Source organism: Pipra filicauda, unplaced genomic scaffold, assembly GCF_003945595.2.
Source record: "Pipra filicauda isolate LSUMZ 115617 unplaced genomic scaffold, ASM394559v2 scaffold7_size6619720_pilon, whole genome shotgun sequence".
Taxonomy (NCBI): Eukaryota; Metazoa; Chordata; class Aves; order Passeriformes; family Pipridae; genus Pipra; species Pipra filicauda.
This window is the reverse complement of record NW_024104976.1, coordinates 4,398,446-4,415,458: the sequence shown is the minus strand read 5'-3', so window position 1 is coordinate 4,415,458 and position 17,013 is coordinate 4,398,446. Positions and strand designations below refer to the sequence as shown.

At 41.1% G+C, this 17,013-nt stretch overlaps 2 protein-coding genes across 2 annotated transcripts in view; one reads left to right on the top strand and one right to left on the bottom strand.

The window, feature by feature from the left end:
• Nucleotides 1–1,871: 1,871 nt before the first annotated feature.
• Nucleotides 1,872–10,644, top strand: MNS1 (meiosis specific nuclear structural 1). Its single transcript, XM_027736934.2, has 10 exons — nt 1,872–1,903; nt 1,984–2,073; nt 2,253–2,380; nt 2,902–3,004; nt 3,819–4,048; nt 4,668–4,884; nt 4,964–5,071; nt 5,919–6,176; nt 6,929–7,054; nt 8,625–10,644. Exons 1-10 carry the CDS (start codon nt 1,901–1,903, stop codon nt 8,721–8,723), a joined length of 1,362 nt encoding a protein of 453 aa, XP_027592735.1. The 5' UTR covers nt 1,872–1,900; the 3' UTR covers nt 8,724–10,644.
• TEX9 (testis expressed 9) overlaps nt 7,715–17,013 on the bottom strand; it is a 25,241-nt gene continuing 15,942 nt past the window's right edge. Inside the window, exons 10-12 of the mRNA XM_027736932.2 lie at nt 13,743–13,877; nt 13,138–13,272; nt 7,715–10,204 (exon numbers count right to left, since the gene is read on the bottom strand). Of these exons, the coding sequence (XP_027592733.1) occupies nt 10,127–10,204; nt 13,138–13,272; nt 13,743–13,877 (348 nt within the window). The 3' untranslated portion in view covers nt 7,715–10,126. The remainder of the gene's footprint in view (nt 10,205–13,137; nt 13,273–13,742; nt 13,878–17,013) is intronic.

Genomic DNA, 17,013 nt, shown 5'->3' with positions numbered 1-17,013 from the left:
GTTTGTTTCCTGAGCTGTCCCTGGGGCTTAATTTGTGTTGGGGAAAACCATCAGGGCATTAAAGGTAAGAGTTTCTGACCACAAACTGCCATAAGGTATTAAGGATAAAAGAATTCTCTGGTTGCATTTTTTTTCCTGTTTTGTATTTTAAGCACAGTGCAGAAAATGTAGAATATACAGGAAATTAAAGAACAATGAGGCTCCAAGGACTAGAAAAAACCTCAGCATATTTTTCCACTGGGAATCTTTCTGGATATTGTTCTGTGTTTTGTCTCTTCTGTGACAGGTACACTGCTCACAAATTATATGCAAATACAAGCCATCTCTTAATTGTTTGTGAACTGACTCCTTGGTCTCTGGTATGTATTTTGTTAAAGCATTTTTACTCCCACTTTTCTGTCTGAGTGCCTTGCTGTCCTGGAGACTGAACCAAGGTGTGCTTGTGCTCTCATTTTAGAGTGTTGCTGTTCCAAAATGAGCACATCATGCAAGCAAAGATGGCATTTTACATCTGAAGGCTGTTTGCTGTTATTTCCAGAAGTGAAGTGAGTGGACTTCATTTTGTTCTTTTGTTTGGCAAGAAGGAAAATTCCATTTATTTCCAGTGAAGCACACAGCTGTTTACTGGGGAGAAAGGGCAGTAAAAGCATTTTTTGCACCTTTATCCCACCCAGCCTTGCCACCTCCAGACCTTGAGCACTGAAAGTCACTGCTGTGCCAGAGTAGTTAAAAGCTTCCTTCTTTCTCAGTCAACACCTTGGAATCATTGGGGGATAGGTTTTTTTGACTTTTATGTGTTTCCTTGCCTACTGTTGAAGAAACTGTTGAATTTATTTATTTATTTTTTTCCTAAGGAAGAGAGCTGTAGTGGTAACACCACTTGGAAAGAAAAAGTAGGGAAAGTTTATGATCTTTTTCTAACTCCTCTCTCTCTGCTTGTATCATCTTATTAAAGGCTTGGTCTCCTGTAGTTTACTCCCCCTTGTGGGAAAACACTTTTCTCATTAAAAGGGTGAAGAGTAACCAACACATCAGAAAGAATTCCACCAATTTGGGAAAATTTGTAAAAGATCAAGAACTGGTTTAAAATAATGAGTGTTCTTATCCCACATATATAAGATATAGGCACATCACCCTCCATCAATACAAACAAGCAGATTTTTTACCTAATTCTCAGAGGTGTTCTTCTCTTAAGATTCATTAATTTTAATTAATTTTATGAAGTAGGTGACAGTAATGAATTTGAAATACTGCTTTAAGTAAGCTTAAATGTCTTTAGTTTCACATAATTATGTAGAAAGGAGAATAAAGGTGAGGAAAGTGGGTGGGCAGAGCTTGGGGAATTGGAGGCCTCAATGTTGGTTTCCTTCCTGGGGTGAAGTCAGTCCAGAGAAACTCTGGAGTGAACAGTCATTCTCCAGGCAAGGTCTCCCTCTAGAAGAATTAAGGGCTGGGTTTTCCTGGTTGGGTTATCCAGGTTTGAATAAAGCATACTGTGTGCCAAGCGCCATTACAGAATCGTGTACAGTGTCTGTTCTGGTGATGTTCGTGGTTCATGTCCATGGTTGATGTTCTGCCTGTGCCTGTACCTCCCACACCTGTTGGGGACCCACCGTAACAGGGCCTTAAACTGAGTTAGAGCAGTTCTTAACTAAACGCCGCCACCTGGCATTTGTGGGTATTATAGGTGAGTCAAGTGCATTAATTTAACGATTCAAGAAATGCTCTTAAATATCAACTTCTAAAGGTCTCGCGGTGACGTCATGCGGCTCTGGCCCCGCCCACCCGGAGTCACGTGCAGGTCGGGTCGCCCTCTGGGCCAATCAGCGGGGGCGATTCACCCCGGAAGTTGAACCCGTTCCCCGGCAGCGCCGCGCGTTACCACGGCAACGGCGGCGGGATGGTGAGAGCGGGAGGGGAGCGGGGAGCGGGAAGGGGATAGGGAGCGAGCGGGATGGCGAGCCTTTCTCTTGTCGCCCGCAGGCGTCCGAGGAGCGGGAGTGGAACAAACGGGCCGCCCGGCTGCGGGCCGAGCTGGAGCGGGAGCGGCGGCTGGATGAGGCGCTGCGGGCGGTAAGAGCAGCGGGGGCGGCGCCGCCGCCGCGCTCGGGGAGGCCAAGGACGGGCGTTCATCTGCCAAAGGCCTTCTCCTTTAGCAAGGGTTTGCTGACTGGTGTAGCCTTTAAGTGCACAGTCCCTGCCTCCCGAATGTCTGTGCTGAGAGTTGTTACGGGGTGGTTTGTTCTGATTAGGCAGAGGAGAACAGAAAGCAGAGGGCGCTGCAGCTGGAGCGAGAGCAGAAGCTGGCGGCGGAGATGGCCAGGAGGGACCTCGAGAAGATGAAGGACGAGAAGCTCCGGCAGCAAGTCAGAGCCAACAGGTATCGCTTCTGAAGCCTCCCGGCTGTATCGAACTGGTACCATGGTTTGGGGAAGTTGTAGCAGAATCGGAAATGAGTAGGACCTGGAAGGGAAAGTTATTTTGAGGTCAAGGTATGATAAAAGTTAATGTTAAGCAAATTTTTTCTCAACACCAGAAAAAACTCTGATCCACAAAGTGTTCGTTTTGCATACATGTCTATGTATATATATGTCATATATGTTACATGCTCTTAGGCATATCTGTGAGCACACGTGTATGTCTGTATACCTGTACTTATATAGTTAGATGAGAAGTGTGCAGAACTGCTGATAGATGTGTAGAAATATAGGTAACTTTTGTTTTAAAATTAATTTTTTTTCTTTTTCTACTCTTTAACTAGAGCAATATTTTTCATCAGGGTTCCCCTGATGTATGGTTGGGTTTTTTTAAATTGTGTTTAATAGTGATGGAAATTTAATTTTGTCCCCCTAGGTACTTACCTCCTTGTGATAGGATAAATTTTTTTTTTTTCCTTTCCAGTCTTGAACTTCGAGAGTTAGAAAGAAAGCTAAAATATGCCTATATGAATAAAGAACGAGATGCACAGATGGCTGAAAAAAAAGCTTTTTACGATGAGAAACTGGTAATTAGCTCCATAGTGAATCCCAGCACCCAAGTCCTGCAACTCTTTGTATGAATTGTGCTGAAAATTTTTCGTTCGAAGCTGACCTTTTTAGCTAAAATAATGGTTAGGCATTCAGTGGTATTGAAAATACATTTTGTGCTATGGAGGATTAATTAACCAGTAATACCTAACTACAAGAAAAAGGTTTACTTTGCCATTTCAGTGAAAGGAGTAATGAATTAAGCTGTATGACTGCTTGTAGTTGTTATTTTGCTAGATTTGTAGTATTTATCCAAGTTAAAACTAGGTACCCTTTGTACAGTAAGTGCTTAATGCTTACTGTGGTGAATCCTTACCTCAGAGTCCAGCTGTTGGAAACATTTACTATTGTTAAACAGGTATCTGGATAACTTCAGAAAGAATTGTGAATTTTTATTGACGTACAGAATAATATGGGTGATCAGAGAGGTGATTCCGGTTATGTAAATGTCTTATGCAGAGTTCAGTGCAGGCAGGTAAAGAACATGCTGTAGGGAGGATATTCTCTGCAGTCCAACCTCAGTCTGCTCATTTTGCTGATGTGAGCAAGTCCCACTGGTGCTCAAGGCTGCACTTCCAGTGCTCCTCAAGTTAGATCCTGAGGCTTCCCTTCAAGGGTACCACTGACTGCATTAAGCTGTTAAGCATGTTAAGGCTCTGTATTTATAGATTGAGGTGGGAAACCTTCCTTTTTGGTAATGCAGCACAATTCCTTTCCATACTGTGTGCTTCTTCACTACGTGTTGTAGAAGTGGGAGTAAAAAGGAATCTTGCTTTGGTTTCCCCCCCCCAGAAATGGGAGGATGAAATAGCCCAAGAGATGAAGGAAGAGCACGACAGGTTAATGCAAGAAGAACTTGCTGCAGAAATGAGGCGCAACCAGGAGAAGATAATGTACCATCAGGAACTGGACAAACAGCTTGAGGAACAGGAGAGGAAGAAGCAGAAGGCCTATGAAGAGTTTCTGAGAGAGAAACTCATGATTGATGAGATTGTAAGAAAGATCTATGAAGAAGACGAAATGTTAGTTACTATGAATTTTTATTATTTCTTAATTTAAAACAAAACAGCTTCTATCATTCTGTATAGGAAGCTGATTTGTATGCATCTATTCCATAGAGACTAAGGCCCATTTTAGTTTTCCTTGGCAACATTTCGCTAACAAGAGACTGACTTGTGTGAATTTTCCTGTTGAAACATCAGAATGCTCCAGTCAGTCTCGTGTCCCTACCCTGCCACCTTTTGCCACCTCTCTGTTTTCCTGCCTTATGGACTGGGACAGGGAACGAGGTTTCTGAGGGCAGGGTGGTGGTGGGGGGTGTGAGAGAGAGTTTAGTGTCAATAAAAAGTTTAGGGGTTGTGTGGACTTTCTTCTCTTCTTTGATGGAGTGTGTGTAAAATGCAGTAGTAGTGAGGACCTGTGTGAACAGTCTGCACTCCTGAAAGATGTTAGACATGAGATTCCCTTCTTGCAGCAGCTCAGTAATAGGTATTTTAAATTTAGGTGTCTAGTTTCTACCTGAATTTTTAAGGAGAGTCATTTAAATCTTAGTCTCTGGGATATATTAATGCTGAGGTCAGTTTAATGTTACTCTACAGTAACAATAAACTATTTGAACATTTTTTTTTCCATCTTCTACAGGGAAAAACAACGAAAATTAGATAAAGTGAGAGAAACTCAGACATATATTGAAGAATATATAAAAGAACAAGCTATGTGGAGGAGAAAGAAAAAGGAAGAGATGGAAGAAGAAAATAGGAAAATTATGGAGTTTGCCAACATGCAGCGACAAAGAGAAGATGATTGGATGGCTAAAGTTCGAGACACTGAGGAGAAAAAACAGAAAGTTCAAAACATGGTATTAAAAATTGAAATTGTAAAAAAAAATTGTTGTATGGTTTTGTCTTTCATTTAGAAACCTTTCCTTCCTGTAACAGGTTGCTGAGACTATGGAAAGAGAACAACAGAAGCGTCAAGAACAGGAACAAATCCGCCAAGAGCTGTATCTGGAAGAACAAGAGGAGATGGAAAGGAAGAAGGAGATGGTAAGTGCTGGCAGGTAGATGAAGGGCTTTATTTCACACTTTGGATTTGCTAAGTCTGCAGTGTTATTTGTGACTTTGGGATGGTTTTGAGGGACTCCTTGAGCCCATTTTCAACTATTACCTGTCTCAAAGCAAAAGGCTTAATTCTGACATGGTTTTAGGAGTATTAGATGAATTTTAATTGTTTTCAATTCTGTTTTGGCACAAAGTATTAATTTCCAGCACTATTTCCTAAATGTTCTTAATCAGACAAGCAGTTTGTACATTAGTTTAGGTTTTGGAGAGAAAATTCTGGGTTTTGAGTTTCCTTTTCCATTCCTAATGTATTTATGTTTTATTTTCAAGCAGGAAGACAAGTGAAGGTTTTGAATACCCTTATACCCCTTTATACATTTATTTATCTTGTGAAGGAGTAGCTTTCAAGTTCAGGTTTAAGCTAAGGAGGTTAATTAACTGCTTTTTTTCTGCATGACTATTTGATTTTCCTGTGGGCCTGCCCACACTCTTGTCTTACTTTGCTGTGGGTGACAAAATGTAGCACAGGTTGAGATACCAAACACTGCTATTTTCAGAGAGGGGTTGTCTTGTTGAGTCACTTCGTGCTAACAGGGGGAAAAAAAATACCCCCTTTTGTTTTGGACTGAATTTTGAGAATCTTGTGACATTTGCCCAACTGATTAATACTGGAGAACCCTGTCAGATATGGAATGTTTGCTCCAGTTACTTATGCTAGAAGTTAACAGCTACAGTAAATTCATTCCAAGAAAAATCCAGTAGATTGGCTGATGATGGTAATTTTTTCAAAGTCCGTTCAGTAACACAGCATTTTACTAAATTCCCTTTACAGGCAGAAATTGAGAAGAGAATAAGGCAGCGCCTGGAGTTAAGGCAAACCTATGAAGAGCAGTTTGCTATGAAGGCAGCAGCACAGCGAGCTCTGCGGGAGGAGGAGGAAGCCTTCCGCCAGCAGATGTTGGCCAGGCTGGCAGAGGAGGATCGGATCGAGGAGCTGAACGCTCAGAAACGCAGGATGAGACAGCTGGAGCACAAAAAGGCTGTGGAAGAAATCCTGGAAGACCGTCGCAGACAGTTCATTGCAGACAAAGTAAGAGTTTCACACACGCCTTTGGTTTGAGCCACAGTGTTTTTCAGTGTGGGAACACTTGTGCTGTCCTGAGGGACGTGGCTGCTGTCATTAGGGAAAGGTGACAGGGGAGTTGTAGACAAATGTGGGGGGGGAAGGAGGCCTTTGCTTCAGTTTGATGACAAGGAAAAGTTTTTAGAGCCAACTTTTTTTGTAGCTTGAGAGGTTGGGGTCAGCAACACTCCTGGACCGCTGTGTACCTGACATGCTCTGCAAATACCTCCTCAGGAGCCATGGGAGCAGTGGAACAACTGCTGGCCAGTTCCCTGTCCCTGGTCAGCTGCACTGTGTGAGGAGGGGAAGTCCCAGCCTTGCTTTTAGATTAAGTCTCTTGAATTCTGATCTGAGGAAGAAAAGGTGTAAGCTGAAAACATGGAATCCTATACTGCAGTTTTCAGACCTTGTTTATGGAGTATAAATCACACATGTAATGTGAATTGTGACTTCTAGTCATCAGCATGAGAATTCATGCCTATTGCTCTTTTTCTGGGATTAGAGCAGTAGGACAGGAACAGACTAACTTGTCTGAGAGCCAAAAAGGCAGAACTGGAGACTTAATCTGCTTTCAAAAGGGCAAACACTTGGATAGCAGACTCACCCCAGGTCCTGCCATTCAGTCCTCTCTTTTGTCTGAGATTGTTTTCCAGTTGCCAAACACACATTGTTTAAACAAATGCTCACAAACTGAACTTAAGAAAACTTGTTTACTGTAGGAGCGTGAAGTTGAAGAAAGAGAGTTAGAGAAGAGAAGACAAGAAAGCATCCGTGCAATTGTTGAAGAGGAGAGGCAGAAACTCCTGAAGGAGCACGCCTGGAAACTGCTGGGTTATCTGCCTCGAGTAAGTGAAGTGTCTTGGAAATGCTTTGTGTCCGTCCTGGAAATCACTTTTCTCTTGGGTAGCTCAAGGTGAAGTTGCAGAACTGTGTAAATTCCTGGAGTCAGTGGGTGTCCTTATTGTGTCAGCTCACCTGCACTCACCTCTTGCTTTTTGAGTTGGGAAGCTCTTTACAGAAATGCTCTTTGGGCTCCCTGGCAGCTTTGATGCCTTGTGCAGGACTTGCTGAAAGCACATCCAGTGCTTGGAATGTGAAACCTGAGTTCTACAGCAGGGCTTTTCTAGCTAGAAAGGGGTCCACCACATCTTACACCCTGTTACCACCACATTTCCCAGCTGGGGTTTTGGGAGCAATTTTGGCTCGTCTGCCAAGTATTCCAAGTTAGCATGGAGGCAAGGCCTCCCCTCTGCAGCAGTGCAAGGAACTGCAGTGCTTACAGAAGCATTTCAGAGCTCACTCTGTTCATCCCTGTGTTTTTAAAAGTTAAAAGCAGTTATTGCAATAGGAATAAACTACCATTTATTTTGTATTATGCTTCATAATTGGAAAGATCTCCTGACAGTAAACAAATGAACAGAGCTGCCATAGGGATGTAAAACTACATTTAGAGTAGGGAGGGAATTATCCCACTAGTTAAAGAAATTCTGCAATTCTGGAAAATGTAAATAGAACAGAGTATAATTTTTATTCAAACATTAATATGATAATTGGTGCAGGAATTTGTAACATCTGGAGTGAGTTGTTCTTTAATGTAGATTAAAGGATAACTCATATTGGAAACATTTTGAATATACTTTTCTGGTTTGAATTTGCTGTTGTAGGAAGCCTTGGCAGTGTCAGTGTTCAGGGCTCACCCGTGTGCCACGAATGATGTCCTGCTTTGTTTACTGTGTCTGACTCGGGTGCTCCTACATCACGTTACTTCACTCAAAATGGTTCAACAGCAAAGTGCTACCAAATTTGAAACTTTCCAATATAAATGCAGTTTGTATTTTTTTTCTTTTCTAAATGCTGCAAGGTATGCTCTGTGGGTCATGCATATTTTTAGCTGTAAAATTAATTTAGAATTAATTGTAAATTTAGATTTCTGGGTTCCCCTGCTCCCTTCCCCAAAAAAATAGTTTTTGATTAAGTTGTCCAGTATCAGTTTATTTACCAAGTTATTCCTTTGTAGGAGCTAATTCAACACAGCTAAAGGGGAAGACAGAGCCCCAGCCCAGCCAGGGCCTCTTTTCACTGCAGTTTCTTAATTTTTACTAAAGCTGCACCTGCTGTGCTGGGTGTTACCACTTCTGTGAGAAAGAGAATGCAGCTCAGTGTTGTCTTCTGGTAGTGCTTGTGCGTGCAGAACAAAAGGAGTGGCTTTAGGTTGGCACCAGCTACACCACTTTGTAACTTATCTGTTCAAGTTTTGTGATGCCTTTCAGGCTTGAGTTTCAGGTTTGTTTTAAAGGTAACAACGGTATTACGGATACAAACTATCCATTCTCTTGATGGAAAATTGCAGAGATCCATAGAAATCTCTCTACTTTGTTTTCCCTTCTGATGTGTGTTTCTTTCCCATTACTGCAGGGGATACTCAAAGATGAAAATGACATTAACATGCTTGGAGAAGATTTTAGGTTGGCTTACCAGCAGAGAAGAGGTAATGAATTATCAGAAGAGAGCTGAACCTTTCCCCAGCTCAGCTCCTGCTTTGCCACTAGGTGTCAGCTGATTCCCAATGAAAACTTCCATTTGCTGTTAACAGTGAGGAACTCCTTTTTAACACCATTAAAAGTCTCCATTTTAAGACCAAAGTTCTCAGCTGATGAGCAGTTAGTTTTATATAGATGTGTGCTGCACATTTTTCATCAATAAACTGTTCTGAGTTCTCAGTTCTCAGTGGTGTAGCAATGTTAGAAATGTTTTCTCCAGCAGCACAGCAGAAACCAAGCTGGTGTAAATGCACACATGTATTCCAATATGGACTACAGGATTCTCTTCATGCACTAGTTCTGGGGGGAATGGGAAGATTTGGCTGTACTGGCACTACACTATGATCCTAATCCTCCTCAAAGTGGTAGATCTGAGATACTTTGCTGGTAGATCTAAGGCAGAGACATTGTTCCATTCTGAGGTCAGAACCACTGTTTGTACCTTTCAGTGCATAAACTGACTTTTTGTGCCATGTTCCTATTCACCTCCCCTGAGGGAGGAATCCATTGGAATCACTGAGGTCTCACAGAGGTTCATGGAAGCAGCACAGGCCTGTATTGCTCCTGTTCATTAGTGTACACATGGTATGCTCAGCTCATCTACCCTTAATCTTTTACCTAGTTCTTGATTACAGTGATGACTGGTGCTTGTAGAGCACCTGTGAATAGTCACAGCTCCTGACTTATCCCCAAGCAGCAGCTGATGGCCAGGGAAAGGTTTAATATTTTCACCTTGACTAAAGGAGTCTGTCTGGGCAGTGAGGGGCAAGTCTCATGTGTGGTTATGCCAGCCAGGGGGGAAGATGTAATGACTAAAACAAGTTATGATCATTTCTATAAAAGAGCTGTTGGTGCTTAAATTAGATGCCAGACCAACCAGCTTTGAGGGGAGATCTGTTACAGAGAACAGACAAGGCCAATTTTCCAACCACGTGTTTTAAAAAGGACGTGACATTTTCTTCTCAACTGGATCACTGGTTAATTTATTTCTGTTGCAACAAGGAATTTTCTGAGACTAAATCCTGCCTTCTTTGGACTGAATATTACCATAGATAAGGTATTGTTTTAAATGCTAAAACAGAGCAAACTGATTAACAAAGTTCACTTGTTGGACTATTCCTTGCACGGTCTGTGCTTCTCTGCTAGTTACAGAATGGACAGTTTGGCCTGACACTGCAGTAGAAATTTGTATTTCATACAACATTACAACCCAAGCTGTCAGGCTTACAAAAGTTAAACAATTTAAACATAAGCAAAATCAACAAAATCAATTTGCTGGGATATACAGTTATTGACTATTAACAAGGATTCATATACAGTCCCAAAATAATGTACCATCTGAGTTGTCTTTCAAACAGAAGCTGTTTTTTAATGGAATCAATAATTTCCCCACTCAAGAGCTTTCATGAATTCCTCTTCAGTAAAAGAAAGCATCTTGGTAGCTTCAATGTGCATCTTAAGAAAAAACAAAAAACAATTAGGAGCAGAGGTAAAAGAGCGTGACCAATACAAAATCTTGGATACCTGGGATAGCTCAAAGGGGCTTCAAATCTATAATTTGATTTTTTTTTTTTTTTGGTACTGTGGTCTGATGGATGTTCACCTGTTCCAGCTGAAGCTGCTAATCATATTTTTCTGCGAAAATTTGTAGTGTAGGGATGTGATAAATTTTATGCTAAACACTAAGTTCAGCTCTAGTAAAATAGGACTAATAGCTTTTCCTAGTTCCTTATATTGCTTTAAAAATATCTCGGGTTTACTGAGGCATGGAAATGCCTGAAAATCTAACAACTTGTGACCTCTGAAGAACACATAAGGAAACTGGTCCATGTTCTCTCAAGCTGATCAATATGTGTATTGATCACAGCTTAACATTAAAGTTATTCCAAACCAAATCATCCTCCTCCTGATACTTAGTATCTTTGGGGAATTTCTCCCCCTCTGTCATTCTTCAGGCTCTCTCTGCTTTGTGCATCTGAGCCTGCCACACAAATATGACACAAATAGCCCAAATCAAGTTTCCCTCATTCTTTCAACAAAAGGCCTGTGTGAAGCACACTCGAAGCCCTTCCACTGACTGGGAATATTGAGCACACAGGACCTTGAGCTGCCCTTCCCTGGTGCCTCCTGCCAGAAGCTGCCGGGGCAGGGGCTGCCCCCATCTCCTTCAGGTTCTTCCAGTCACAGTCTGTTTGGAAAGGACAACAAACAGGATCCCTGTGCTCTGAGTAAATGACATTTGTTTGGAAGACAAGTTAAGTGGCTTCCTCACCTGTCTGCAGTTCTGACACAGCATTTGCAGTTGCTTAAAAATATATTTGGTGCAGTTTTGTGATGTTTGTGTGAGACTCTGGGTTTGGTTCCCAGTCAAACAGAAATGCTGCTCTGTGACACCATTTCAGTGAATTCACATTCCAGGGGACAATGAGCTGCCCACATATAGAACATATGTTGAGTGAATGCTGTATAGTTTTTCTTCTCAAAATAAACTTGTAGAGCTAGAAGGGTGAATCCCGGTATCCTCAGCATCCTGTTACTGCCAGGAAAATTCTCTTGCACTGGAAATGCATGAGCAGCCTCACTTCCTCTTAATCCAGTTACCTGTCCTCCTTTGCCCTATGTTGGGCAGGTATTCCAGATTCAGAGGTGTATTTCCATATTGCAATTCCCAGTTCTTGGGATAAGTGTGTGTATTTTGTTCTCTCAAGTTGCCATTTCATACTGAACTATTCTTCCTCTAGGGGCTCAACAGCTTCGAAAGTGTTTACAAATTGTCTGGTGATCACTGCAGTGCTCAAAGGGTAAATAAAATGTTCTATTTTCTTATCTCTAAGGCTGGCCCTTCTTAAAGGGGATTCTGCTCAAAAAGCCACCACACAGTGTTTGCTTTAGCTTTCTTACAGCTTTGGTTTGAGAGCACAAAAAGTGCACTGACTTTATGGCAAAATTAATGACATGAGTTCCAGCAGAGTAGGGTTTGGAGGTGACCCACTCTGTGGTGTTTAGATCCTGTCCAGACAGCTCTGCAGCCCACAGCTCTACATGTCTCATGCAGCCTTGGAAGGGAAACTGATACAAATGATTGCACACATCCCAAGTAATTGTAAGTGAAAAGTTTGATGGAACTAGTAAGTGGAAAATTGTTTGATTTGGGCAACATCTCCTAGTATACAGTCCTCTCACTTTAATTTCCTTGCATGTAAACTCACAATTTCTTTCAGTTTGCACCATCAAAGCTCATTTGACTGGTCTATGCTGAAAATATATTTTGAGAAATATATTTACCCACTCTGCAATGTCAGAGGTTTTTCTTTTCAAGTAAAACACCCCTCCTTTTGGGAACATCCAATACAGCTTTACCAGATATGATAGTTAAATACACTTTGAGCTGTATTCCACCTGCAGTATTAATCTACTTCTCACTGTAGCAGCTTTCTATGGAAGCTGGATCACCAGTCATTCAGCATGAACTGGCACACTTATTCTACCACCTCTCCTCTTTTCAGTCTCACCTTCAGCTGCTAAAGACTCTGCCCACCCTTCCATGCCCTGAGGGAGAGGATTGGAGGGAGATGTGAAATGGATGTAGAATCAAATGACTTTCAGAGTAAGGCTGCAAGTGCAGTGTGGATGGGAACACCCTTGCAGCCAATGTTACTGCATTGTGTGTGATTCAAAGTATGCAGGATATTCCAGGTATTACCAAGGGATGGAGCTCAACTCCCCTCTTCAGTTGAGTAAATACACACCTAGGTTAAGTGCTCTGTCTTTTAATTTTTTCTTTTCTTTTTTTTTTTTGTCTGACACACAAGGACATCTGCACCTGGACACAACTGTACATGGCCAGAACATCTCAGAATTTAAATAAGAAGAAACAAATGTTCATAGAGAGAAGAAACAAATGTTCACGTTTCTTGCAAAATGTTCACTTTGAGAACCCTGGAATAATCCAGGTCTAAAATGCAGTGCTCACTCCTGAGGGGTGGCACTGTTGGAGCTGCTGATCCAACAAATAATGTGTGTGTGGGGAAAAACTAAAAAATCTCACCTGCTTAAATGGGTCCTACTGACACAGCACAAAGGGAGTTGCTGTTACTACCTGCACAGTGTTTGTTCTTGAACAAACAGATATCCTCAGTCAGTAATAACCTTTAACCATGACAGGATGCATTCCTAGTTAGGAATGGGGTCAGTTCAAAAGCAGACCAGCCTTTGCTAGAATGCAAAATGTTACCAATAGGCTCTGGGAAAAGTGAGGCTGCTGCTCTCTTGCACTGAAACTTCCCAGTCCTGGGGCTCCAGTTCCAGGATGACTTGTGTCTGACTTGACAACAGACACATTTAGCTAGAGGTTGTTTACTGAAATGCACCTGTACTCTGGTTCTTACCTTTTGTCTCTTCAAAATATCAATTAACTTTAACTGCTTTTTAAAGCCTGTAATTAGCTCTCCTTTTTGTTTCTGCAGTTTCTTGTTTTCTGTTTTTAATTCTTCAATTGTTTTGAGTTCTTGGTTAGCTACATCCTGCCAAGGGAAGAAAAGGAGAAATGTATTATTTATGAAAGTGGTGCTTTGCCAATGAAACCTGGCATTACATAAGAAAGTGAGGAACAGTAGCCACCCGTGACATTTCTGAAAAGAAATGGGACTAATCAAAATATTCCCACATTAAAACTTGAAAAAAAAAATCTCAAAGATAACAGCCCTGGTTTGCCTGTGTATGTATTAGTGTGTATGTGTACTTCCCCCTCTTTCTAAACACATCTTACGTTCATGCAAATGAGGAAAATCAGAAAGGCTTTAACTTTATTCTGTACGTTTCTTGCAGTAGCATCATCCAAGATAACTTATCCAAGCCTTTGGTGACTCGCTCCAAGTTAATTTGGGACTGCCTGGAAGACATATGATGCTTCCAAAGCTGATCAAGCTTTTAGTCTCACTCTAGCTTTACTGAGTGATCACAGATAGGAAATTGTTTTCCTAAGCCACTGTACCTTGTTGCTTTGCTTCAGTTTGTTCAGCTCCACTTTATACCTTTCCACCTCCTCCAGGGCCCTGTTCAGTCGAACCTCTGTGGCACTCTGACTGGCTGTGGCCTGCTTTTGTACCCGCTTTAGGTTCTCCAGTTCCTAATTAAGAAGCAAAGATAAAAACAAACATGGTGAATAATGGGGGTTTTAATGAATCTCGTATCAACAGCACACGTACAACAAGGCTCACCCTTGAAAGCTGAAGCGTCTGTGGAGTTCTCTGGCCTGCAGATAGAATCTGTCTCAAAGACAATTCTACTGTTAAAACATCCCCTTCTCCTTTGAAGTCTTGAAAAAGGATCTTTCTTATCTTGGATTGATCATGGAGCTGAGCATGTAAGACCACAGGACTGACTGAAAAACCTTGTATGCTCAGAAAGAGAAAAAAATGTTGCCATGTCCACTCTGTGGCAGATTTTGGAACGGTGGCTCGTGTTCCCAGATGCTTCTTCCCACCTGTTCCTTTTACCTCTTTTTCCCCAGAGATTCCTACATACAATTACCACCAAGAAGTTAAAGCAGCCCACTGAAGATGGCTGAGGGCAGTAACTATGTCATCTGGCAGAAAAGAGTTCCTTGAGTGTTTATGGCACCAAGCAAAACAGTTCCCTCTTGACTCTGCTGACAGTGTTTCATAGTGCTGTAAGTGGGGAAATGAGAAAAAGAGACCAGGTTGAGGAACAGAATAGTCAGATTAAAGATCAGGGAATACAGAGAACAGCCAAAGTAAGAGAAATGAGCAATTCTGGCAGAAAAAGAAATAGACTTTTTTTTTTAAAGTATCAAATATTTAGTAATGGGCACAGAAGGACTTTTTTTAACCAAATCAAGGTAGAGAGGGGCCTTGTTTTAACCTTTTAACCTCAGACTGCTTCAGTAATTGTTCTATTTTCTCAATTCCACACCTGCTCTATGGTGGTTATTTAAGACTTCCACATCATTTATCCAAGAAATACATACTAATTGACCTCTTTGTCTTGTATCAAGATGATGGAGCTGTGAATAAAGTCAACTAAATCTTTCATGCTATGTATTTTATTCTGCATTAATATGAAAAGCTTTGAAATACAGTCTTTCAAGCATTTAATGACCAAAAAAATAGTCTGCATGCAATGCAAATTACTTATCAGCTAATCATATCATTTAATGAAAGAATTCTAAGAATTCTCTTAGGGCTTTTTGACATTTACTGTCACACATAATACCTTATCAAGGATTTTTTTGCAAGTCATCCAGTGAGGGTATATTGTTAAATGTATTAATCCTAAAAATACCTGAAATAAGTGTTTTATTTTGTAACTAAGCAAGGTTTCTGCCAATTCTTCAATACTTAAAGGAAAAGCAGGATTAATTTTCTCATATACTGTTTCTCTAAGAGGTGGGGTTAAACGACTATGTTTGAAAAATGCATCCCATTTCAGTTTCTGGATTTTCTCCACTGCTCTGCCATGGCTGAGGCACTTGAGTGCCAGCAGGGGCTGTGATGGCACAGAGCTCACCCAGGAGGAACCCTCCCAGTGGCCTTCTGTCCTCCCAGTAGCAGCATCCACAGCACCTCTGCCTTTAGGAAGGCTCTGCAGCACCTGCCCTCCCCAAAAAACATTGGAGAGGGAACTTTTACTTAACATCAAGCCCTTCTTAAAGCAAATTATAAACCCCCTGCACAAAGCCTTAGAAGGAGTAAGAGTACAGCTTTGGTGTCTCCCTGACCATTATCTAACATTATAGCTTAGACTGAATTCATGAGTGAGAGAACACAGAGGAAGGAATGTTCCTGTAGACTGGTGGTGAAAAAAAGACAGGAAAGGTGATAGCATTTATTAGATCAATTAGATAGGAAAAAAGAGAGGAATGCTGGAAAGACAAGGATGGAAGTTTCTGGGAGCATCAAAATTCAGCTGCTGCCTGAGGTGGATGTTGCAGCAGAATGTTCACAGAGACCAAAGGCCAAAAGAATTAAATGTAAAAATAACGAAGTAGTTACCATGTTTCAGGTGAATTGTGAAAAGCAGGTGAGACTCTTTGCCTAGGCACATACAAAAAAAGGACCTGAGGGATTAAGGAAATTGTACAAATGGTTGATAAGGAAGTTTGGGGAAACTTGTGTCACAGCCAAAGTCTCCTATCATCTGTGTTGGAACAGAAATCACAACAAAAGCAATAAAAGCCCCCTAATCAGAGGTTACATTTGTGCTATCTCAACTACACAGAAAACTTTCTCTGGACTGAAAGTATGAGTCTTGAGAGTTTAGCAGCACAGTAGCACCAGTTCAGGCCTGTGTTCACAGGAAATTGCTTTTAAACGTGTCTAGAATTAATCTACACTACATTAATTATATAGTGTTGAGTAATACTTCATACCTAAAAATTAGAACAGTTTTCAGACTCCCAAGTCCACAGGAGAATTAAGCAGTTACTGCAAAATTATTTTTACATGCATGGCTTTTGCAGTTAAATAATTTCTTATAGCAGAAAAAATATGTAAAGTAACTTCTGAATTAGCAGGGAACCATTCATTACATATACTTGCCTTTTTTTCCTGCTTTAGTATTTTAAAGGACTACCACTATTTTTCATGATCTGGTTGGGAACCTTGATGAATTCTAGAAAACAACCTGTGAGGAATAATTGGAGCAACTGAGAATGGTAAATCCAGAATAAAGACAAGTGAGGGAAGTGACCACATTCTGGATACAGCAGAAGTGAATAAACTTTTCATCCCAATAGACATTTCCTAAGTACTTTCTAACTGTGACTGTGTGCAAGAACCAGCATTGACTGTCTAAGGAAATGCTGGAAATTGCCATCAATTTAAAACTTTTGTTTTAAGAAGGCTGTAAGTGCAGGTCAAACCAACTTAAGTCCAGGGTGGTGTGGATATAACCTGTCCTGTCATGCTTTAAGAGAAGGGACTAAATGACTCTGTAAATCTCTTGGCCCTATTTACTGTGAGCTGATGAGTAGTGTGAGTACTGCTATTGAATATTTTCCCTGACAGAATCACCATCAGGGTACTTATTTAAGGAAACTTAAAACTTCCAGGTATCTGCACAAAAAGCCCACCAAGACCATTTGAGTTGTAAAATGCCAGAACTACAAAGCATTAAGACACAAGCAAGCCTACACAAATGCAGTGTGTGATTTAACATAATGAGACTTTGTTAGGCTAAGTTGTGCTCCATTTTGCCCAGATTTTTAAGTGAAACATTCTCATTGCATGTGCTACACAATACTC